The following is a 24524-nucleotide window of genomic DNA, read 5'->3' as shown; positions in this document are numbered from 1 at the left end:
TTGCTTTGCTCTTCTGATGCCTTGGTGTAGAAACGACACACTCCATCCTTATTTGTTGAGTCTAAGTCTGCAACAAACAAGCTTCCCTTTCTTACTCCTTTAAGAGCAATTTCACCAGTCTTTTTGCTAATAAAAGCACAATCTTCTTTGTTGAAAACAACTTGAAAACCTCTGTCTGCAAATTGACTAACACTTAGAAGATTTACTTCTAATCCAGCAACTATTGCTACATCCTCAATGACAACATTTCCAGAAATAATCTTGCCATATCCCATTGTGAATCATTTGTTGTTGTCTCCAAAGGTCACCAAAGGGCCAGCCATCTCCTCAAATTGTGATAGCAGGGCCTTATCACCTGTCATATGCCTGGAACATCCACTATCAATAATCCATATGACCTTCTTTCCTTTGCCCTGCACACAATGAGGATTAAGTGTGTTTAGCTACCCAAGCTGTGTTGGGCACTTTCTTCTTGTTAACTGATTTTGCAGAAGTAGAATGAGAATTTTCACATAAAATGGAATTCATAGACTGTTGAGCATTTTTCCTTTCAGATGTAGAACCACCTTTTGATTCTATGAGATCAATTCTCAATTTGTGGCAACTCCTCATCACTTTCATGTTACAGGAAATGCAGTCAAACTTGTCATAGAATGAATAGGGATCATTAGCCTTAGCTTCATTGTACTTGCAGACTCCTTCAGGTGGATTGCTAACAATCTTTTTACAAAGGTGAGTTAGGTGATTCATTGATCCACAATTCTCACACCTCTTTCTAGGAGCATCTGCAACATAAGCAAAATTATTGCTTTTATTTATCCCAATCTTTCCATTTCTATTCTTCTTTTTCTTTTTGACCTCTTCAGCTTTAATCTCCTTCACAGGCTCCTTAGTTTCTTGATTGGCTTTTAGTGTTTCAACAGAGATGGAAGACTGAGTTGTCTCATCATTTTTCTTTTCCTTGTCCTCATCAGCTATCTCCTGTTTGATGATCAACTCTTCTTCACTGAAGTTCACCTCACATGCCTTGAACAAAGGTGATTCAACTTTCTTCAAAATAATTGGAACATTCTCAGATTCAGTTGATTTTCCTTTGTCACTGACAGACTTCTTTTTATTGTTCAAACCCTCATAATCAAGACCAATGGCAATATTTGTACATGGCTTGTTCTTTTCATGATATTGGCCAATCAACTCAGAAGCATTTTTGAAGGATTTCAGCTTCACTTCATTCTTCTCCAGCCTTTCTCTCAATACTGCTTCAATTTCACTTGCACACTTTAATTTGTTCTTTAAGTATGCATTTTCTTGCTTAGCAGCATCAAGCTCAACCAGAAACAATTCAGTCTCTTGTTTTCACTCTCAAGTTTTTCATTGATCTTTTTCAATCTGCTAACTTCCTCATTTGCAGCAACCATGCTTGTATGAATGTGGAACATTTCTGTGCTCATCTTTTCAGCAGTTTCCTTATATTGACTCACATTTAAATCAATTGTGGTAAGAGTTGGTACCTGTGATTTAGATGATGAAGAATCTCCTTGCTCCAAGGCCATGAGTGTATAGTTTCCAAATTCTTCATCTTCATCATTATCTGAATCATCCTAGCTTTTGCCCTCAGCAATATAAGCTTTCCCTTGTTGCTTCTTTAAAAGAGCATCATACTTTGCTTCCAATTCAAGATAGGCTTTGTCTTTCTTTGCCTTCTTGGGTTTCCTACATTATGTAGCAAAATGGCCCAACTCATCACAGTTAAAGCACCTTATGTTTGATCTATCAACAGATCCAGTTTTGTAGCCAGTTTTGCTATCAGGAGTATACTTCCCTTTTCCTTTCCAGCTGCTATCTTTGTTGAAGGACTGTCATTTGCTCTTAAAAAATCTTGGTTTCTTCACTCTAATGTTAGAGAATTTTCTAGCCAAGTAAGCCATTGATTTGTCTAGCTCATCAAGCTCATCAAGAGTGTAGAACTCATCTTCTTCATCCAATTCCAGTATGACTTGCTCTTTAGTGTCATTGACTCTTTTCTTACTTGTAGAAATTACTGGAGTTTGGGATCTTTGCTCATCATTAGAGGTCTGGCCATCATTCACAATCAGTGCACTTGAGCCATCCATTACATATCCTTGACCAGCCCTTAATGATTTCTTTTGAATCATTTCAAGTTCATAAGTTTTCAGAACCCCATAGAGCACTTCCAGTGTGATTCTACTCAAATCCCTTCCTTCTCTGATTGCAGAGATCTTTTGTTCCAAATGATCAGGGAGAGTAAGCAAGAACTTCAAATTCACTTCTTCAACATCATAAAATTTATCATGAAGCTGCAAGTCATTTATTAGCTTATTAAACCTTTCAAACACATCAGTAATACCTTCCTTTGGTTTAGCCATAAAACCCTCATACTGAGAAATCAATATCCTTCTTTGATTTGACCTATCTCCTCAGTTCCTTCACAGAGTATCTCAATCTTTTCCCAGATCTGTTTAGCAGTGTCACGGTTGACAATGTTATTATACATTACATTGTCAAGTGACTCAATTAGTATCAGTTGCAATGCACTGTCTAGGGAAACTTTCTCTCTTTCATTTTCAGTATACTCAGAGGCATCCTTGGGAGCATAATGAGCTGGAATAACCATGTCTCCATATGTGGTTTCCTCAACTCTAACCATAGGAGTGAAGGGCCCATTCTTGAGGATCTGAATGTAAAGGTGATTGGCCATTCTTATAAACAGCAACATTTTCTTTTTCCATAAAGTGTAGTTGGGCTTATCAAAGGGAGGAATCTTGATACTACTGATTTTCTGTGTATTCATTTTTCCAAGATCTAATCTGTTTACTTTCAGATTTTGCTCTGATACCACTTGTTAGATATGAATACAACACAGAGGGGGGGTGAATGTGTTTTGGCTTAAATGTTTACTTTTTGATCAACTTTGGGTTTAGCAGTTGGTTGTTATCAATGTTTTTGTAGAATAGATGTTAAACATAAATAACAATGCAAATATGTAAAACAAAGATCTTCAAAACTTAATTTTATATTAAAAATCAAGTAGTGTTTTGCTACAAAATCTCTAAGTTCTTGGTTTAGAACTTAGCTTCTTTCTTGAGAGAGAATACAATTTCTAATCTTTTCAGTCCTATCTTAAACAAAGGACCTCAGTTAACTTTATATGATAGTTAACTTTGGTTTACACAGTGAACAATAAGAAGTGTTAATCACTTTTCTAACTTGTCACTAATCACTTCTATTTAAGGGAAAAGTGAGATTTCCATATCTAGATTAGCATATCTTCATCCACTGTGTATTGGTTGATCCTTTTTTGTCAGTTAATCTTCACCATTAATCTTGCACATCTCTCAAGCTGCTTTTTGTAGACTTAGTCAATCCAGCTGTGTGAATTGTTTGTTGATTTGCAACCTTGGATATTGAACTGTTCAGCAATTTTGTACTTAGAGAAATTTCTTCACTTCGAGATCTCCAATTAAGCTGTAGAGAACTCGATATCTCGATAGGCATGTTGGCTTGTCGATATCTCTGAAACTTCATTGTTGACTTGAATTATCGACAACTCTGAGTTCTCTAGTGAATTTTGGTTTATCGATAACTCAGAGTTCTCTAATGGACTTTGGCTTATCGATAACTCAGAGTTCTCTAATGAATGTATACTTGTTGATATCTCTGAGTTCTCGAATGGGTATCTGACTTATCGATATCTCCAATAGCATTTCCTGAGTTCTCGATAGACAATTCTTGAGTTCTCGATAGGTCTTTCTGAGTTCTCGAATGACTTCTCTATAACACTAATTCGGTGACTTGTAGAGATCTTGACTTAGAATGTTTTTCACCAAACAAAATTATTCAACTCCAAGCTTCTTTATAATTCTTCTGAGGCATGACCTTCTTGATCTTCTTCCAGATAGAATTCTTAGGCTTGACACTGTTTAGGGAAAAATGCTCCAGTCTGCTCCATTTATATTTTACAGACATTAAGTGTTACAAGTATAAATTACAGATTAAGGTTACAATACAACTAATCTTAGGGTTGTCAATATGACTTAGTCTTGTTATGATACAGGCATGTCTTGCACAACATAATTAGTTAATCAAATTTAAGTGTTATTGTCTTGACATTGAGAAGTAATCATAGATTGGTGAGTAAGTGTTAATTGAACATAATTAGTCCGAGTCTCTTTGGGAACGAACTAGAATTTATTCTATATTACTTGCGAACGCGTATACTTGCGTGAATTATTAGCGCGTGTTTTCTCCCTAACAACTAGGCGCGCGCTGAGAAGATTGAGACAAACTTGGAGAGATGAATTTATAAGTCACTTTGGATGGCCCAACTCCCACATTCACACCAATCTCGACACCTCTATATCTATCAGAATTTAGTTCTTCAAGCCAGTCATCTAAATCCGTGTACTCTGGTACTGGTGATCTCTTCATAGAAATCAACTTCTTTTTTCCTTTTCTTTGAGCCAAAGGGATATTATCTAGAGATGAGTCACTATAGAATTCTGCCATGAATTTGCTTTCTTTGAAATCTTAAATAAGGTGCGCCTTTTGTTCTAAGAATCTGGGGGTTCTGTGGGCGTCTTGAAGATCTGGCTTGAAAAGAGTGTCTGGGGGAGAAAAGATCCCTAGCTTGGTGCATAAAATTTTGAATGGATGGAATGGTGAAGGAGAGGACTCGTCCTCGTCTTTCATCTGTCAAAGCAAAAAGGGAAATTCTATTAAGGGCGCGTCTAAAAGAAAATAAAAGGACAACGGCAGGAAAAGGCTAAAGCAGAATGCTTTAGGCGCACCCTAAACTGAAAATACGCTCCCTACGTAATATACGAGTCACTTAAAGCCCTACTGAAAGAAAATGATTTGAAAAATGCAATAAACGTTATAGGCGCCCCTAATTTATAGTAAATTCTCTAAAAGACCCCTGGAGCACACCCTCAAGGTAAATTGAGGGTAGATTATGGGTAAAATAACAGTTAGAATTCCCTAAACATAAATTCAAATTTTGAAATCCTAAAATTATGGATGTAAATTGATATATACAGGATATATACATATACATACAAGAATTATTGAAGAACACATGGAAGAAAAAAGAGAAGATGAACAATCCACATCATGTTTCTGATAAACTACATGGCGAAATATGAAATAGAAAAAAGAACCATATACCTTTTCGATTCTTAAATTTGATCGGAAAAAGGCAAAAAAATGATGAAGATACGATCAATTATGGGCAACTTTATTGTTGATCGGCGTTGGCAATTTTCGGAGAGAGGATAAAAAAGAAAAAGTGTAAAGTAAAAAAAGGTGAAAAAACTTTTCACTTATATTTATAGGTAAAAATGACGTGGGACAACTATCACATCACGTCAATCACGTCACCCATTACTCCCAAGGACACGCCCTATTATGAAGGCGCGCCTTGTCTAGTAAATGAGACTCGTACAAATTTTTGAATGCTGAGGAAATTAAAAATTTCAATCCCATTTTCAATGACATATGGAATTTGGGGGTAGTTGTTATACCCAAAATTTGATACAAGGATTATTCGGGTCAAAGTTGGGTCAATTGAGTGAAATTATGTTAAAGATACTACAGTCAATCAGGATTAGGGCTTGTCTCATTTCCCAGAAAGGAAAGAGCGCGCCCTCCAGAATATAGACAACTAAAGTCGCCCTGAATGTTATGGCGCGCCCTGATGATGACAATACAGGGAAAGCCCTAACTTTTCAAAAGTTAGGGCGCGTCTTATACAATAAGGAGCGCCCCAACCTACACAAAAGTTAGGGTGCACCCTAAAAAAGAAACCTGTTTTTTTGATGAAATTTTGAAATATTGGTTGGATTAATTTTTTGAATGCTTCAAGAGGAAAGAAGAATATTATTACTGATTTATTTGTTGCAGGTACTCTATTGAAGAACTCTTTTCTGTAATGCAATCACAGAAAGGCGGTGTCCGTGGTCAGAGATCTCCGGGGGTATGCCTGGACGGAAGGCCTACTCCTGTAAATAATGAGTGTCCTCATTGGGGATGTGGATTGAACTCTGTTGTGTGCTTTGGGAGCTCTGTCTCTGTGGTCAACGGGTGTCCTCGTTGGGAGATTTCGGAGTATCCTGCCCTTTGCACCTAAAAGCTTGGGATCACTTGTCCTGCAATCTGGTAGGGGCTCCTTATCTAGGGGACAAGGATGCATCCAACATTTGGGGTGAACCATGGCTATACCTATGTCCGCGGACTAGAGAAATAGCTGGTAGCGGAAGGTTATCATTGGCCGGGGAGATGCCATATCCGTGAAGTCTTGAAGTCGCGGACGAGCCTTGGGCCTTTGTGGTCGGGACTCATCGGCAGACATTCCTAAAGCTAGTAGAAGACGGTTTCTGGTAGGTTTTCTACTGGACCTCGAAATGAGAAATCTAAGACTATTAGGTATCTTGTTCCCAAAAAACTATGTTGGCTTGTGGGGGTGAGCGCGGTGCAGGCGGTGTGGTTTTTTCCTCAAACCGCAAACCAAACCGCACATGCGGTTTGATCAAATTTCCAAATCGCACCTGCACCGCGTACCCTAAAAAATCGCATAAACCATACCACGAAAATACGGTGCGGTGTGGTGCGCTTTACTGCGATTTACACTTTAAAAGTTTGAAAGATTTAAAAAAAATACAATACTTAAATTTAATCAAATTTCTGAATAATATAACACAAATTCGCCAATATTCTTCAATAATACAAGTTAGAAATTACACACCGGAAAGTTTAACTTTTATAGGAATTCAATTACAAAACAAAAATAACTTAAAAGTGCAAAGCAAAAGACATAAATAGCAGCTCCACGATCTGATCATGAATTATTATTAAGTTTGAAAAAATAAATTTGTAAACAATGATCATGAATTGAGTAAGGCTAACTATTCTAATCACATAAGAAACAGTAGGATGTAATGTAATCTTGGTACTTGTGGGAAGTGTTTATGCGGCCAACTGAAGAATATTTAGTGGGATGAACACCGATAGGAATATAAGTATATATATATATAACATATTAAATATTGCAGTGCGGTGCGGTTTGAACCGTATTTCAGAAATTTAAAATCACAACCCGCACCGCGCCGCGCGGTTTATTAAAAATTCAAAACGCAACCGCACCACAAAAATTAAAAACCGCGTTTTGCGGTGCGGATTGATGCGGTGCCGGCGGTTTTTGCGATTTGTGCGGTTTTCAGCTCACCCCTATTGGCTTAATTCCCTGTAAGTAAACAGAGATACATAGCCAAATTGCAAATGGTCAAAAATTGAGAGTCTAAAGAGTCATTACTCACCCTAAGTAATCTCAGTCACTATTCATCACAACGAAAAATCACATATCTTATTTTCAGCTACGAAACTCGAATTTTGTTATTACCAAATTTCGGCGTCTAACAACTTATTCACACGATCACAGCCGTAACTCATTCACAAAGTTTGTAGTCAAAATTATTGATTATAATTTTAAACGTTAAGATGCCAACTGTTATCTCACTGCTAACTACTACTCCCTCCGTCCCAAAATGATGTTCCTATATTGACTTTCGGTACTGTTCACGGTAAGCGATTGACTACTAATTTACGTCTAATCTATAATATCAAACATAGTCATGAGTGATCTCGTTGGATTCGTATGTATCAGTACTTTAATACAGTGAAATTTTTATATTTAATACTAATACGAATTTAAAGATATTAATGATTAAAAGTGTGCATTGACAAACGTGTTCAACACAAAGAGGAAACGTTTTTAGGGACGGATGGAGTATAAGTCTATAACAGTAATAAATACATTTCTGACATCATAAAAGTATTTGTTCTTTAGAAATTTGATACAACTCATTCTTATCTTATATACCTCATATACTCGTATAGGTTGTTCTTTACAAATTGAATACAACTCATTGTTTGTCAAAAAAATATGAATTCTAGTTTTGTTGGCTTCTACTTTTTTTTTTCCTTTTTTTTTAATTTTTCGATAATGTATAATTTTATGTCTAATAATTTTTTTTTTTACTTTGGGTTTTAAGTTAAGTTAATATTTTTTAAACAAATTTTATTAAACAATGTAATTATTATTATATTGTTACCTCTTATCCCTGTGTGTCAACAAATTTAAGTTAATAGAGATCAACAATACGATGCCAAGTAATAATGTAAAACATCAACGTTGCAAAGGAGGCATGACAGATAGACCACTCCATGCATTATTATTTGTTAAGCTTGATGAGAGAACCAAGATTTGAAACATTAACATAAAAAAGGCTGTTGCAACTTTTATAAGTTGAGAGATAGATTAACATTTTAGTTCCAATCTAAAGAGAACATCACGGGACCTGCTTAGTTATTTTGCTAGTTGTGATGATGGGACAGACATAAAACAAAAAATTGAATAAGCTATTAATTTTTGATAAAAATTACATACTACTATATTTTAACTATCACAATCATGTTTGCTCTAAATGTTCTTGTACACCCTTTTTTATTTATTCTTTTATTTTAGCAAACTTGTACTCTCGGTACTCTCTCCATAAATGTTATGTTACCCGGACCCCGAGTTGGGGTAAATAATTTGAGTTATCCATATCATCACTTTTTCCACTAAAATTTAAGCTGGAAGGGAGTATGCAAGACAATAATGGTTTTAAATTTTCAATTATATGATGGTTTCTATAATTTTATTAAATATATAAATATTTAATTTCATCTTTATTTGTGAATATTATTAGCATCTCATTAAATTAAAATTCTGTATATGAGGGATTAAATATCAACACACAGATTAGAAGATTGTCTTTAATTAATTTATTAAATTTCACCAGATCAGATATTTTATTAAAGAAAAAAAAGAGATAATATTAAGTAAAACAAGTCAAATTATGGCCGCAATTATTTTACTGAAACCCTGTAACCCGTGAAATGGATAAACAAAACCAAAGTTGAAATAAAATATTAAAATAAAAATAATGAGGGGGTATCTGACTCTATCTCTTTACTATACTATTAATATACTGCTTAACAGAGAGCCCATGAATTTTCATACCAGCGAAGAAACAAATTGCATGTACCTTTGTTTTTTGCCTTGAATATTATTATTATTATCAAAAATAAATAAAATCATAAATTAAACAAAAATATTTGATGTTTATGTGAAATTAAAAATATAAAAAAATATAGTACGATTGCCATCTTCAATATATCAAAGTACACAACAAGTTAACGAGTGTGTGTATTTACAAATTACAGGCGACAACGGAGAAAACGGAGGAAAAATAATAGAATCAAGGTTAGATTTCAATTTCATTTCAATTATTATTATTATTATTATTATTATTGATATTGACTACAATTTACGATTACTCTACTTGCTTAACACTAGTTTTATTCATGTATGTATGTATCTAAAATTGTAGTAGTATAATTTAGAGGTGAGGATTAGATCGCAACAAGTACAACTGTCTGGACATTCAAAGTAGTAACCATCACACACATATACTTACACCCCCCCCCCTTCCTGTATGTATCTATCTGGAGCAGCAATTATCTGAGCTTTATACGACACCGTTTTGTTATTTTATTTGCTTCTTTACTTAGATTCTGCTTTTGTTTCAGCTCTCCCTCCCTGGATTCTCGCCGCTTTTTTCGAAACCCTAGGTATGTTTGTGCTTTTGCATTCAATTTTCTGTCTTTATAATTTTTAACTGCATTTTTTTTGTTGAATTTCAATCTAGTTTGTTATGTGATTGTGTGTGTTTGATGTTGATTGTATCGAATTTTGAATTTCAGTTGACTTGATTTGATTTGATTCAATTGTATGAATGTTAGCTGTAATGTTTAGAGTGAAGTGTTTTACGATATCTCAAATTGGAGGACTAGTGGGAGTTATGCTGTTTGTGTGTGTGTTGGTGAATTGTTGTGCTGCTGTGATCAATGTGCTTGGTTGAATTTTTGGTTATGGATGATGATCGCAAGTGTGAGATTCGTACTAGTCAATTTTGTAGTAGTGTTTTATAGATTTGCTTCCCACCAATTATGGATTAATTGCTAGATATGATTCTTGATGACGTGGTTTAATTTGTCGTTTCTAACGGTTACCTGTTTCTGTGTTTTTTGTTTTTATTAGTAGTGTACGGTCCTTTTTTTGTCCCTTTGATGACGAGCGCCGACTTTAACTTTGTCGTGCAAATTTAACTGATTACCCGTGTATCGATTATGTTTGCATGCTCATCTGATATACTGTCAAAATCTGCGCTTTTACCTGATTCTCCTCAGAATAATTGTATTTTTGAGTGGATTCTTCACATTTTTTTTCAATCACTTATCTGGCTTTCTTGCAAGCATTGGCTTAATGCTTTTATCGTTTGCTTGTTCATTTTACTTATCAGCTTTTTATACTTTTATTATGGTGCCTTCTTTTTTTTTAAGGGCATAACTTTTTCTGGAAGAATGCTGATATCTTGAATGCTTTTTCAGGAGACAGTGGGGATTATTTTAAATTTCCGCATAAGTTGCAAATTGCTGTGATACTGTAAACTCAGGTCTCTATACTGTCTAATAGCACTTTTATTCTCATAATTTGCTATAATTACTTTGGGCTCATTGAAAGTCTTACCTGCTAGGGGTTGGAGATTTGCATGAGATTGTGCTGTATTCAAATGATTATACTTTCAAAAGTGCGTGGAAGTCCGAAGTCCTGTTACTGAAATTGCAGGTATGCTAAGCTTCAAATTGGAATGGCAGGATAAACTACAGGAAAAAACCCCCTCACTAATTTAACTCTTACCTCTTCACTATGTATATACTTCATTTGATTTTTTAGATCTAAGAATAAGGTGGTTGTTAAAGTTGAACTATAAGAGAAATGTCACGGGCTTCAGAGAGAAGGTTTCCTCTGAATGAACAAGACTACAGGCTATTTGAGGAAGTTGGTGAAGGTGTTAGCGCCACTGTGTACAGAGCTCTCTGTATTCCATTAAATGAGACGGTGGCAATTAAGGTTCTTGATCTAGAGAAGTGTAACAATGACCTGGTACGTTTACTTATTTGGTTCCCAAAACTTTACTCTCTTAAAATCTTTTTATGTAGTAAAATAGCAGTTTACCCCTTGTTATAATGATGCATGATGATGCTGTCTGAGTTTTGTGTGCCATCTTAAAAGGCTGAATGATTTGTATATCATTGCTGTAATGTTGTGTTGTTGTACAGTATTCGAGATTAGACAAAGCCTAAGGCTTTTCAAGAATACAAAAAATTGGTTACATGGAAACTGTTGTTTAGAGTAAAACACTAGGGCCATGTTTGTTTTAAGGGATTATAATTCCAAGATTATTACCTTATTTACTCCAAATCTAAAGGACACTTATCCTTTAGAACTAGAATTATATCATCTTTTCGGTTCTTTTTTCTGGGATTGTAGTACCTTCTCTCACTAGGTATTACAATCCATTAGAAATGAACTTGAAGAGATGATTAAATTCTGGTTGTATGGGGCTCATAGTCCTTTAAATTCAGAGTAAATAAGGTGATAGTCTGGGGATTATATGCCTTCAAACAAACATGGTCTGAATACAAAAATCATTTATGTGGAAATTGTTACCTGGAATTAGACACTAGAAATTCGATATAAAATATTAGATGGAAATGGTTGTTCTGTAAGTTACCCCTAGGGCATAATGTTTCTGATCAAACTGATGCTAGTTAATAAATATGAGATCAAATTGTATTTGGGTTAGATCAAATTAGATGTAACCGTTGGGCTCTATTTCTTTGTGAATTGTACAGGATGGTATCCGTAGAGAGGTGCAAACTATGAGCTTAATTAATCACCCTAATTTATTAAGGGCACATTGCTCGTTCACTTCAGGCCATAATCTTTGGGTTGTGATGCCATATATGGCTGGGGGTTCATGCCTTCATATTATGAAGTCTGCTTTTTCGGAAGGCCTAGAAGAACCTGTCATTGCTACATTGCTGCGTGAGGTCCTTAAAGCTCTTGTCTACCTTCATGCTCATGGGCACATTCATAGAGATGTGAAGGTAATTTCACTGCTATTTCTTGTATGCCTGAGTATTTTATTGTACTCTCTTTCTTAATGGACACCTGTTTATATCATGATCTCAATAATTAGCCATTTCACTTAAAAACATGCAAGATACCATCGACTTAATCAAAAAAACTATTACTAGTCTGTCCATCATTATTAGCATGGAGGCATCCTTTTCCTCTGGCTGCACTCTCCTCCATTAATCATGGTAGTGAAGACTTGGTTGATATGCCACTTCTTAATTTGCAATTTCTGCCCCTTCCTTATTGCTTAATTGGTACTCACTATTTTTCTTATCCTCGAAAACCTTTCAATATTTGCAGGCTGGCAATATCTTAGTTGATTCTAATGGTACAGTCAAGTTAGCTGACTTTGGAGTTTCTGCTGGCATGTTTGATACTGGAGATAGACAACGTTCAAGAAACACCTTTGTTGGCACTCCTTGCTGGTATATTGTCCTTTCCAGGCCTTTCTTTGAGATTTTTAGTCTAATACTTTTCGTACATCTATAATTCGACCAAAACCTTGGCTTTTTTTCTTGCTAAGGTAAGCCTTGAGCATGTTGTATGCTAATTTTGTAATGTTTTTAAATCTAGGATGGCTCCTGAAGTTATGCAGCAATTACATGGATATGACTTCAAGTGTGTGGGAGACTTATACGATCCATTTATATATTGCTTATACTTGTCTACATTTAAAGTTTTCATCTAGTAAGTGGCTGACGTTACATCCTAAATAACCTTTTTTGCGTAAACAGAGCAGACATCTGGTCATTTGGTATAACAGCACTTGAACTTGCTCATGGTCACGCACCATTCTCCAAGTACCCACCAATGAAGGTAAAAAGTTTGTTTAAAAGTTATGTTTATCTCTGTGCAATATTACTCATTATGCTCTCCTGTTTTATATGATTATTACAGGTTCTTCTGATGACCCTGCAAAATGCACCACCAGGGCTTGATTATGAAAGAGATAGGAGATTTTCAAAGGTCTATTTCAATTAACATGCTCAGTCCTCATACTTTTGAAATATTGTACTGAAATATGTCGGTTTTTCAGTCTTTTAAAGAATTGGTAGCCGCTTGCTTAGTGAAGGACCCAAAGAAGCGTCCCTCTTCAGAGAAGCTTCTAAAACATCATTTCTTTAAACATGCACGTTCAGTTGATTATCTGTCGCGCACTATGCTAGAAGGCCTTTCCCCTTTAGGTGACCGGTATAGGACAATTAAGGTTGTGTACTTAACCCTGTCTATACATCACTTAATTCCAATTATCTATATAAAAACAAAAAATTGAAAGGTCATCTATTATCCGTTCGTAATATCCTTACTAGTTCATCATCTGGTGTTATCAGGCAAAAGAGGCAGAATTTCTTGTGCAAAACAAGGCTTTATTGGGGGATAAGGAGCAACTATCACAGGTGAAATCCAAATTCTAAGACTTTTTATCAACATAATATATGGTGTGTACAACTGCATTTTTTACTTGTTGTGTAAGCTTGCTTTTACATATCCCTTGGTGGAGTGGAGCATATATTGTTGTCTTTCAGATCCACCCAAGTGTCTAAAACCAGTAGTTTGTTTGAGGTCTGACCCTAAAATTTTGTTCTCTGTTCTAGTGCTTCCTTGCTAAAATATTTAAAACTCTTAGTTTGAAGCTCACAGTAGAGAAGGACAGTTGACATCTTGTAATGGGTGGAGTAATGGAATTTGGGTTAATGGTTATTTATGCCTTTGTGCAGCAAGAGTACATTCGAGGGATAAGCGCGTGGAACTTTAACTTGGAGGATTTGAAGAATCAGGCAGCCCTTGTATGCTGTTGGTTCAAGACATTGATTTTAACTTGCCATAATTCGGCTATAATATAACCTTCTCATATGTCCTATGTTACTTGTAGATTCAGGATTATGATGACATACCAAAAGTAGAAGAATCTAGTCCGAGTGGAAAGCAAAGGGATGGGTATGATGAAGTTGCTTTTTCTGTGGAAAACCCACCTCCCGGAATAGATAACCACTCAGATGTTCCACCTCATTATCAGGTATCATTATTACCCCTACGATGGTGAAACTACACCTGTTTCTGTTCTGCACACACGTATATCTTGTCTTCGAAGCATATATATGGCTTCATTTGGTTTTTAAGAAATTAAATCTCCATCTTTATGTTCTCAGGATGGACTCAATGATTTTCATAATATGGAGAATTCACTTGCTGCATTTCCAATAAAACCTCTGCAAGCACTCAAGTACAGCTAAAGCTTCTATCGCCTCCTGTGTCCCTTCCCTACCCCCTTATTTCCCCCCCCCCTCCTTTAGGGACTCGAGTTTGTTTGTTTCTGTAAGATATATCTAGTATATATATGGTTGAAGAAATGCATGGTGCAGTCCTTTTTAACAAATTATTGCAATGAAAAGTTTAGGGAAGTGATATATATGCCCGACCAATTACCGTTGTGCACCATGTTATTTAGTAAAGTATGCTAGGTACACGATAGTCCCTTAATAGTTAATACCAAAGACCCATCAGTTTATCTTTTTTAGCTACCATTGTACCACAAATAAAGCTAAAGAATTTGTTTTCTGCTCTACAAACTTAAAGAAGAAGTTGGAGAGATTTCAAATTAGAAGTAGAACAACATAGCTTGAGACTTTTGGATTTTCATTCATAGTTTAGTCATAATCTTATATACTTCATCAGTATGCTCGCTCTCTGGCATAAAGGCAACATACAGAAAACACTCTTAGGAAAAACACCAACTAAACTCATAAAGTATTTTAACTTTTATGATGCTTATGATATTAGATCTCTTTACCTGCTGTAGCTACACAGTTGTGATGTGAAGTATATATCTGCAAAATGTGGAACTTATGGAAAGGTAATCTGTATGTTAATGGATTAATGCAGAGGTTGTTTTGATGTATGCAATGATGATGAGGCCATCGGTAGTCCTAGTACGAAAGAATTTCTTCAAACAGATACCGAGGAAGGGATGAAGATGCTGTCACCAAAAGATGAGGGCAAAGAAGCTGGACAAAGTGGACAAAGCGATATTCAGAATGCTGGGGAGAATAATTCTCAACCACGACATGCTAGTTCTCTGCAACGAAAGTTTTTGAGTGGTTCTTTTGTACAAGAGCATGTTCCTTCTCCTAAAAAGGTTATAAATGATGCTGATAGGTAAGTTAGTATTTCCTTCTTAAGTCTTCTAGCTTCAGGAGTCTTACGGATAACATATTCAATGTTCAATCATAAGTGCGTGAAGCTCACAGTCAATGTAATCATCTATTTTTTATTTCTAAGTTCATTCACCAGTGTATTTATTAGGGAACTTGGGCATGTCTACATATTCCAGACTTGCTAACACAGCCAGTGATAGGTGCATTACCTGACCAAGAGTCGTACCCACTATGTTTAGGACAGAAGCTAGGTGTTCATACGGGCTAACTACGTTTATAATGTCTTGTCTGTCAGCAAACTACTGTTTCTTGCCTTGTATGACTCTGTTTGGCTATTACTATCTGGAGTGCCTGCTCTGTTTGTCAGAGGGTGATCCTGCTCCTTTTAATATGTTCGTTCTTGATAAAGTGTCTTGTTTTTCTATTCAGCGACTTTTTGACTATACTATTTATTCTGAAATGTAAAAGCAATGCATGAAAAAAAGTCGTCGTAGCATTTCACTGTTCCTTGGATTTCTGTCTGCTTCCAGCTAAGTTTCTGTTAGGACCTGTCCAGTCCTTATATTTGTATATATATATATATATAAAGAAACGAATTCTTTTATTGATAAACACACACACAACTAGGTGGTATTCGAGAGACCACCCACTCTCCAAAAACACACATAAGTCAATCTTATTTCTTCCTGACTCAAACATATAAATGGCTTCCCTATTTATAACCCCAATCTCAACTCACAATCCCTAGATTAAAGCTAAAATATTATTATTCCCACCAAATCCTCCCTTTGAAATCCATAACTGATGCACACACTAATTATTCAGATTCGTAACTGATTTAATATTTATTTTATTTATTATGTTTCCTAACATTACGCACCGCCCAAACTTGAACCTTGTCCTCAAGGTTCAAATGAGAAAATTGTTTCATTCTTTCTTTTTCCTTTTCTTTCTAATCCAGAACCCCTGCCTCTCCGCCAATACTTTTCTAAATTCCTCCCAGTTATAAGAAGACCGCTGACATTCCCCGCAATAATCCAAGAACAAAAGATCATTTCTCAAGTATACTACAACCGACCATACCTTCTTAGTTGGCGTTGAGAGGTTTACTAATTCAAAATAACTGTCAAAATAACTTTCAGCCTTCAACGACCCACCTTCAAGTTTTAAGCCTTCGAATATTTCAAGTCTTTGTGATAAAGAGTACATGGATGAGCTTGGAGGCGATGAGATATCAAACAAACAAGTCTCTTGTTCTTTGTTGTTTCCACTATTATTAGAATTTAATGGAGTCTGCCCTAAAACCTCCAATACTGGTAGTTGCTGATGAGACCTTTCATCTTCTTGAACTTTTCCAAAATCAATTTTTTGAAAATCTGATTTAAGCTCTCTATCATTCGCTTTTACTCCCTTCAGCTTCTCCTCAGTTTTGTGGACCGACTTCTTGGCCTGTTCCAAGCCTTGCGAATCCTCACGAGCAGACGGAAATGGTCCAGTAGTCTTGTGACTATAATTGTCCATTTTTGCAAGTATGGCAACCATACCTTCTTTGAGGAAAGAAATGTCATTTTGAAACTTTTCAATATCCAACTTCAAAAATTTTGCTTGCATCTTTACAAAAAAAATAATTCCCTGGAAGTCGTCGATTCGATTTTCAACTTATTTTGCACTTGTCATTGCCCCAAGAACAGAGGTGCTCTGATACCACTGTTAGGACCTGTCCAGTCCTTATATTTGTATATATATATATATATAAAGAAACGAATTCTTTTATTGATAAACACACACACAACTAGGTGGTATTCGAGAGACCACCCACTCTCCAAAAACACACATAAGTCAATCTTATTTCTTCCTGACTCAAACATATAAATGGCTTCCCTATTTATAACCCCAATCTCAACTCACAATCCCTAGATTAAAGCTAAAATATTATTATTCCCACCAAATCCTCCCTTTGAAATCCATAACTGATGCACACACTAATTATTCAGATTCGTAACTGATTTAATATTTATTTTATTTATTATGTTTCCTAACAGTTTCTTAGCATTAAAAGTGTTCTGTGCCTCTGTTGTTGATCAACCTTACCAGTATGTAGTTCTGTGGTTTTAAAGGATGCTCTAGCTATCGAAGTAGTAACTTGTTTTAAAATGATTTTGAAGGGATCTACCACAAGTTAAACACCAACCTGAGCGGAACTTTAGTGGGCCATTACAATATCGTTTGAAGAAAGATATATTTAACTCTGTTTCCGGTAAAGTTCATGTGATTTCTTCTTCATTTTGGTTATATTTTATATAGATTCCTTGTGTATTGTGTATGTAGCTAGTAGGTTCTCCTAGTTTTATGCTCTTTATTTTCTTCTTCAGCGGAGGATGCACCAGACGGAGCTGTTGTCCAACGTAGGGGGCGTTTTAAGGTCACTTCAGCAGATCCCAGTATTAAGGTATATTTTTGTAGAATTATAACTGTTCAGAACAACTCTCTGCCTCCTTATATTCCTGATTTGTTTCTTGTTATACCAAGCTGCACCATGGGCTTTAGGGTGCATTGTGCTAAGAGCTATATTTACTCGTCATTCTTGTGTGGGTGACAGGGGGGGGATATTTGCACCTCTTTTCCTAGTTTTGTTGAATCAGCGAGATTACTAGACTTTTTGTTGTTCAGAATTACGTACAGTATATCATTCACAGTCTACATGTTCTGTTCATTTTTTCTCTGTTTCGTGGAACTAGGGTTGAATATTTTATGATATTTCCATTCCCTTATATGAGGACAAGGTAGGTTTATATTGCACCTTATTGAATCTTGATTTTTTAGTCCGACTGTACATCTCCATCACAGGCTAATGTCCGAAGGTGAAAATTTGAATCTATGAAACTTTCCATTTTTCCGTTTGCTTAACTCTTTGATATGGATATCTATATACTTATGAGTTAATTTTGTTTAGCTAATCACAAAAATGGAACTTGGGATTGTAAATATTAACAATGGCATTCTAAGCATTTCCTTGTCTTACATTCAGGCTCCTTCAAATGGCCCATCTAACTCTGGTTTGGGAGGTTCAGCAAGTCCAGCAGCCCAAAGCCTTGCAGCTGCCTCACTCCTTCCTTCTTTACAATGTATCTTACAACAGAACACCGTGCAGAAGGTATGCAACTTTCAATCTTGATGCGACGAGTCTTTAGGGTTGGTTATTCCTGACATGTTTTCTCTTGCATTTCAGGAAGAGATAGGAAAATTGATCAAATGTGTTGAGCAGCTCTCTGGTAATGCCTTTTATCTTTCATCATTAACATGTTACCTACTTATCTCTCAACATTGGAATGTATAATGGAGTTTCTTTATGCAGTCAATTCCACAGAATCTAGCGAAGGAGGAAGTAATGACCCGTCACAGGTAATAGAGGAGAGGTCTTATTAATAAAAATCTTGCAAGTTTTGCTCGACTATCTTTCTTTAAGACTAGTTGATGATGTTCCATCTTATATATGCAGATACCTCCTGTGTCTTATAGGGAGAGAGAGCTGCAAAATCAATTAAGTCAATTGCAACAAAGGTACGAAAGTGAACAAAGGCTTTGAACCTCACAATGTTCTCTTTTTAATTTTAGTTAACGGGAAGTGGTTTTGAACTCCAGTGTTGGAAGTCTTGTAGAAGAATTGCAGAGACAGAAGCTGAAAAATGCTCAGGTCTGTATCTCTTTGTTAGACTACAACAATACAGTTTTCAGCATTGCAGTCTTTCTCGTTTGTTTTATTACTTTGGTTCTCATCGCAATGCTTCAGATATCAGTTACGTCATTTTTCGAGTAGACCATTTGTTGTTTGGCATTGCTTGCAAGGATTATGATTCCAATGAATTTTTAACATCCCATTGCTAGTAATATTTAAAAGATTGATCTCATGTTTGGTTAGTATTAGGATTATTACAGACTAGTAATATATGGTCTTTTAATATATAAAAAGATCACTCTCAAGTTTATTTAATATTAAATTGGACATGGCATGATTAATTGTTTGGACAACTGTATCCTTAACGGTGTAAATATTTAAAAATGGACAACTGCATCCTTATTCGTAATTCATATATTGTATGTGGGCTTACCTTGAGCAAAAACAATTTCTTTAAAGAATAATAGCCCTATTGAATACTGAATCTGGCTAAACACGTAGCTCGGTAGTGTTTAAACCTTTTAGAATTGCAGACTTTAAGGTCTGCCTCTATGACTTGTAAAAGAGGAACGTGCTTCCACAGTTACAAAATATTTCCCGTCCATGCCTTCAGTCCAGTTTAAGATGGAGTTTCAAGCATTGTTTAGATTGTTACTAAGTTTAATTTGTAACTAAGTTTCATGTTTCTTAAATATTCATACACAATCTATTACAAACTGGTCATATTTTCTTTTGTGGTTGGTTCTTTAGTAATTCACCTATCTCCTTATTGGACTGTGGTTGCCTTTAATCATTGTAGTTGGAGAAAAAACTGAATTCCTTGGCGAAAAAAGAGGAGGATAGACAACAATAAAACAGCCGCCAGCATTTACAATTGCTCCTGAGATGGTTGCTTTGTACTGGGATGTGTATACCAGTGTTAAGCAGTTGCAACAGTGAAAGGGAAGCAGGCGCCCCAAATTTTGAGATGCTATGCTATGAGTCTTACAGTATATATGGTGGTGTTTTAATTTAGAGTGGATGTTGTAAATTATCCCAACAATAAGTATAGTATTCTCAGGTTTTTTTTTCTGGATATTTTCACAAAAATAAAGTATTCTCAGCCTTCATGGGTCACATTGGATTATAACCTTCCCTTTAATTTTCGTTTCTCCTTCCCTGTCAGAGGCTGGCAAATTGAAATAGAAATGTGGTGAGCAGCAGAGCAGGTAAAAGCATATATTTTAAATAAAAATCAATTCAATACTATGATAAAAGTAGAGCTAACATGTTATTGAATATATTCGAGATTGATATATTTTTGTTTACAGAAAAAAGGAACTTCCAAGGCAGTACAAATGCCTAAGCTTAACTTTTAAATTTGATTCCATTAAAAAAAAATGTCTGAAAGAGACTTTGTCCAAAGTGGATTGGATTGTTGTAGTTAAGTTGGAGCTTCTATCGAAAGAATTAAGTTCAATGTTATAGTGTTACCATATGTAGAGTGCAAAATTCCCTCGGTCGTTGAATATCCCGTGTCAAGTTAGACATGCCAGGAAACGTTCCTAACTTGGATTTGATAACATTAAACTGTGGAGATGGCAACACATCAGTCAGGATATCAGCAAACTGAGCTTCAACTGGGAACCCAGGTAATTTCAGAAGCAATAGGAGCCAATGCATTATATTCAGCTTCAGAGGACTTTCGAGAAACAGTATATTGTTTCCTTCATTTCCAGCTTATAGCAGAATTACCTAGGAGTAGATATCCAGTAACTGATCTCCCGGCATCAAAAAAAATGCCTTGACCTGCTGTACAAGCTATGTACCTTATAAAGCAAGGGATCCCTTCCCTGTTGGCTACAGGCGAGCAAACTTGCGCCTAGACAAGTCAAATAAGCTTCCGTATATGTTCTTTTGCATGTTGAAAAGATAATTTTAAGATAACGATAGGCTTCTCCAGGGCACCATACTACTGTTTAGTTATCTAGTTACCCGAAATCAGGTTTTGTTTTTATAATGTGTCATACATCAACTAACCAGCTTCATACATATATGTATTATGCTCACAACTATTAATAACAAATGCATCTTGACAAAGAAAATTACACAAATCTTGCAACATAATTAATATTTGATTATGACAACTGCTTTACGTCCATGATTTAGTCATCATTAAGCTTAATTAATTAATTGTTAGCCCCATATTTCTATAAAATTCTGATTAGCGTATCTGCTAAGATTAATTTGACTTAACTATTAGACATATCAAGGCACAATTAATTAAACTGTAACTAAGCATCAACTTAATTACCATATTTAGGAATTGAAATTAATTTTCGTAAAGTACATGCAAATACTTTCTGACCACATTAGTCAAAGATGTCAACCCCAGTAAATATTTGCTCATAATATTTTTATATTAATATGGATCAACGGACATAAGTTGAACATAATTCGGAGCAAGGATACAATTTATAGCTGGAGTTGGATTAGAAATATATAGAGTAGTAGTTATTAATTCGTATATCATCTATATGAGTATATATAAACTCGTATATTTATTATAGAGAATATTTATAATGTTGGTAGATAAATTAAGCATGGATTACTCAGCATTGAGCATCTGCACAGACCAAATATCTTCCATGCTCCACATATTGTCGTTGGATTGATCAGCGGGGAAGCTAATAGCTTGTAGATTGTCTAAGTTTCCGGGATACGTGGGCGGAGAGTACGTAGTCTGATCAAACGGTTGATTATGAGGAGGAGGAGGACATGAAGAACACATATGGCTTGTGCTAGCTTGATCATGGTACTTGATTATCATGTGATTATGATCTGAAATATTTGAATTACAAATTTGTGCAGTAGTACTAGTGCCGTTTTGATCAGCTTGCTTAATATGCTTTTGGATTCTGGTCCTCCAGTAGTTCTTTATCTCATTGTCAGTTCTTCCTGGCAAGTGCTTTGCTATTTTAGACCACCTGCAACGCCAATTAATAATTAACTTCAATACAAGTGACTTTAATGTTAAGCATGAATATTAGTATCTAAATGAGATACACACCATATCTAACACAGCCATTTTGGGACCTGCACTGCAAGATAAATCCTTACTATTTTTGAATATGTACGCAACTAACACCATTGAAATCAAGGGCATGTTACATGTTTGGCTATTTATTTTGTAGTTTAAAGAAGTAGTCATATCATTTATCATTTCCTGTTCATACTCTCTTTTCAAACTGTAGACTTCCTTAACCAGATCGATCAGCTTCAATTAAGTTTCATGGGATACACACAAAACACACACATATATTGTACGTAAATGATGACAGTACCACGTCCTGTGGTCCTGAACAGCCAAAACAGTAATAGGGTACATGTCAACTTCAAACCCAATCAATATTAATTACTTGCCCCGACTATTACTTGGATGGATGTGCCTAACTTCACTTGCATTCAAAAGCTGAAACCCCTGATTATGGAAACTTCACTTCTGTTTTGTCAATCTGGTTTTTGTAACAGTACTAACTATTATTTGGACTCAACGCTCACTCCAAATCCTAACAAGTTATGACATAATTATACGAAGTTTAGTCTATCAAACCCTTTAATTGCATGCATGGTATGGTCTGATCCGTAGGAATCGCATATCACATATCTGATCCACTATAAACTATAGCTAGCTATTTTTTTTATCAGGATGACATACAGATCGACCAGCACATCAAATTTATCAGGAGCATATTAAAAAAAACTTTGATGAACGATCTTGGATCCTAATGTACTGAATAAGAAGTGATAGGACAAAACTAGAGTAAGTGTGTAATTAGGTCCTGGGGATGCACTGACCGGTTGCCCCACTTAGCATGGAGTTCCATGATAATGAGTTGTTCTTCTGCTGTTATATTACCCCTCCTTACATCCGGTCTTAGGTAGTTTAGCCACCTTAATCTGCAGCTCTTTCCCGTCCGTTTTAGCCCTGAATACATATTTAACCATTCAGTCAACAATGTAATCCACAAATTACCGACATACACATATATTAAAAACATAGATAAATTATGTAAATTTACCAGCAGAGCGAGCAAGTGAGTTCCATACACCTTCCCCATGATTAGCTATATAGTTGATGAGTATCAGATCTTCTTCCATAGTCCATGGCCCTTTCCTCACATCTACTTCCTGCTGTGAGTTGCACATATTTCTATCCATTTCAACTCTATTAATATAAATAATACAATCAATCTCCAGAGAGAAAACGATATATATATATAGAACTGTTATGTTATATATGCGTGTCTTAATAATTATCTGTTTAATAAAGATTATGGTGATGGGTGTGGGCTTTTATAGGGACTCCTCTAACTTTGGAATTACCCCACATTAAGGGCTACTATGGTACTAATTGATTGTCATTTTTTTTTGCAAATACGTACACGTAAGACAACTTTTGACCTAACTCTCCCTTAAAATATCACAAATTTACATGCATATGTATATGGGTTTTATATTAATCTCTGTAAACAAAAATATGAGGTTGTTATGCATGCATACGTATCATTTTTAGTGTTTCTCTGCCAAATTAATAAGCTCTTCTGAGTCCAAGCAGAGTAATAATTAGAGACATGTTACATGTATGCAACCTACCAAATTCAATCTTTTCTTTAGGCATTGCTACACTTTTGCTAATTTAATTTTCAGTTTACATTTAATTTCATGCATCTACTTGCATTTGTTACGTGTGAGAGCTTATACTGAGAGTAAAATTTTAAGCAAAACCATTGAGAAGACAAACATACACTGTACTGCAGGGTCCGTTTGCCGCAGCTTATCTCACACTAAGTCCCGTAAAAACTTATTTCAAACCAAGTTAGAGGCATAATTGATAAATTAAAACATTAAAAAAACAGGTTTTTTCTACCGACGAATCATAAAAAATGGCCAAAATCAATGATAAATGAGTCATTTTTTATCGATTAAGAACGATGAGAAATACCACAAGAAAATATTATTGATGGAAAATAAAAATGATCGCAGTCAACAAAGCAACATGACCCCATAAATTGACGCCAAAAACCAAGTTAGATTTCACGTGAAAATATAGGAAATACTTATTTTGGTAACAAATAAATTGAGGCAAAATATGATATAAAAAATGACAAACGATACGTAAAAAGCATTTTCTACCACTCATTTAATGAATATTTTTTAATTTATTTTAATATAATAAAAGTTTCACTAACCTACAAATAATATTTTTGAAACGAGGCCTGTCCTCAATGTATAGACTTACAAATATCATTTACTTATCGTTTATAAATTACCTTTTTATTTTAAATGATTTTCACAAAAAGACTCCTCATCTCAATCTCTACACATCTAAGAAAGACAACGCAGCTTGGTCTCAGCAGAGCTTATAGACGTATTATATATTAAAATTTTGAAACGGCGAGGCTCTTAAGATGGAGCATATGTATGATACATATCACTTCTGAAAGATATCGATAACATGCCAGAAATTAATTACCCTCAAGTTGTTTCCTTGCATACAGGTTCACAAATAATAAATAAAAAATATTATAAACTCCAAATATTCTTTTTA

General features: G+C 35.3%; 2 protein-coding genes across 4 annotated transcripts; one reads left to right on the top strand and one right to left on the bottom strand.

The window, feature by feature from the left end:
* Positions 1-9213: 9213 nt before the first annotated feature.
* On the top strand, positions 9214-20075 carry LOC141718057 (serine/threonine-protein kinase BLUS1). Of its 3 annotated transcripts, none has more exons than XM_074520408.1 (24): positions 9214-9322; positions 9649-9690; positions 10510-10574; positions 10656-10747; positions 10856-11065; positions 11818-12072; positions 12404-12528; positions 12677-12721; positions 12838-12919; positions 13001-13069; positions 13140-13310; positions 13435-13500; positions 13822-13890; positions 13977-14120; positions 14254-14327; positions 14987-15259; positions 17424-17515; positions 17634-17707; positions 18287-18412; positions 18488-18530; positions 18614-18660; positions 18758-18819; positions 18901-18952; positions 19734-20075. In XM_074520408.1, the coding sequence occupies exons 5-24, from the start codon at positions 10898-10900 to the stop codon at positions 19785-19787; spliced, it is 2091 nt and encodes a 696-aa protein (XP_074376509.1). In that variant the 5' UTR covers positions 9214-9322; positions 9649-9690; positions 10510-10574; positions 10656-10747; positions 10856-10897; the 3' UTR covers positions 19788-20075. The 3 variants fall into 3 exon arrangements, with proteins under 3 accessions (XP_074376509.1, XP_074376507.1, XP_074376508.1); XM_074520406.1 differs by having other exon boundaries at positions 9215-9322; positions 17631-17707; XM_074520407.1 differs by lacking the exon at positions 9214-9322 and adding an exon at positions 9492-9552 and having other exon boundaries at positions 17631-17707.
* Positions 20076-21296: 1221 nt separating this feature from the next.
* On the bottom strand, positions 21297-23240 carry LOC141716778 (MYB-like transcription factor EOBII). Its single transcript, XM_074518958.1, has 3 exons — positions 22996-23240; positions 22772-22901; positions 21297-21900 (listed from the first exon to the last, which is right to left on the bottom strand). The coding sequence occupies exons 1-3, from the start codon at positions 23132-23134 to the stop codon at positions 21522-21524; spliced, it is 648 nt and encodes a 215-aa protein (XP_074375059.1). The 5' UTR covers positions 23135-23240; the 3' UTR covers positions 21297-21521.
* Positions 23241-24524: the final 1284 nt, after the last annotated feature.

This window comes from Apium graveolens, chromosome 4, assembly GCF_009905375.1.
Source record: "Apium graveolens cultivar Ventura chromosome 4, ASM990537v1, whole genome shotgun sequence".
In the NCBI taxonomy this organism is placed as follows: Eukaryota; Viridiplantae; Streptophyta; class Magnoliopsida; order Apiales; family Apiaceae; genus Apium; species Apium graveolens.
This window is presented reverse-complemented; position numbering and strand designations above follow the sequence as displayed.

Coding starts and splice junctions, on each gene's coding strand:
- LOC141718057 (XM_074520406.1), top strand. CDS start 10,898: ATGTCACGGGCTTCAGAGAGAAGGTTTCCTCTGAATGAACAAGACTAC. Junction 14,328..14,986: donor AAACCTCTGCAAGCACTCAA/GTACAGCTAAAG, acceptor GGATTAATGCAG/AGGTTGTTTTGATGTATGCA. Junction 18,820..18,900: donor TTAAGTCAATTGCAACAAAG/GTACGAAAGTGA, acceptor TTTGAACTCCAG/TGTTGGAAGTCTTGTAGAAG.
- LOC141716778 (XM_074518958.1), bottom strand. CDS start 23,134: ATGGATAGAAATATGTGCAACTCACAGCAGGAAGTAGATGTGAGGAAA. Junction 22,902..22,995: donor CTCACTTGCTCGCTCTGCTG/GTAAATTTACAT, acceptor ATATGTATTCAG/GGCTAAAACGGACGGGAAAG. Junction 21,901..22,771: donor CATGCTAAGTGGGGCAACCG/GTCAGTGCATCC, acceptor TTGGCGTTGCAG/GTGGTCTAAAATAGCAAAGC.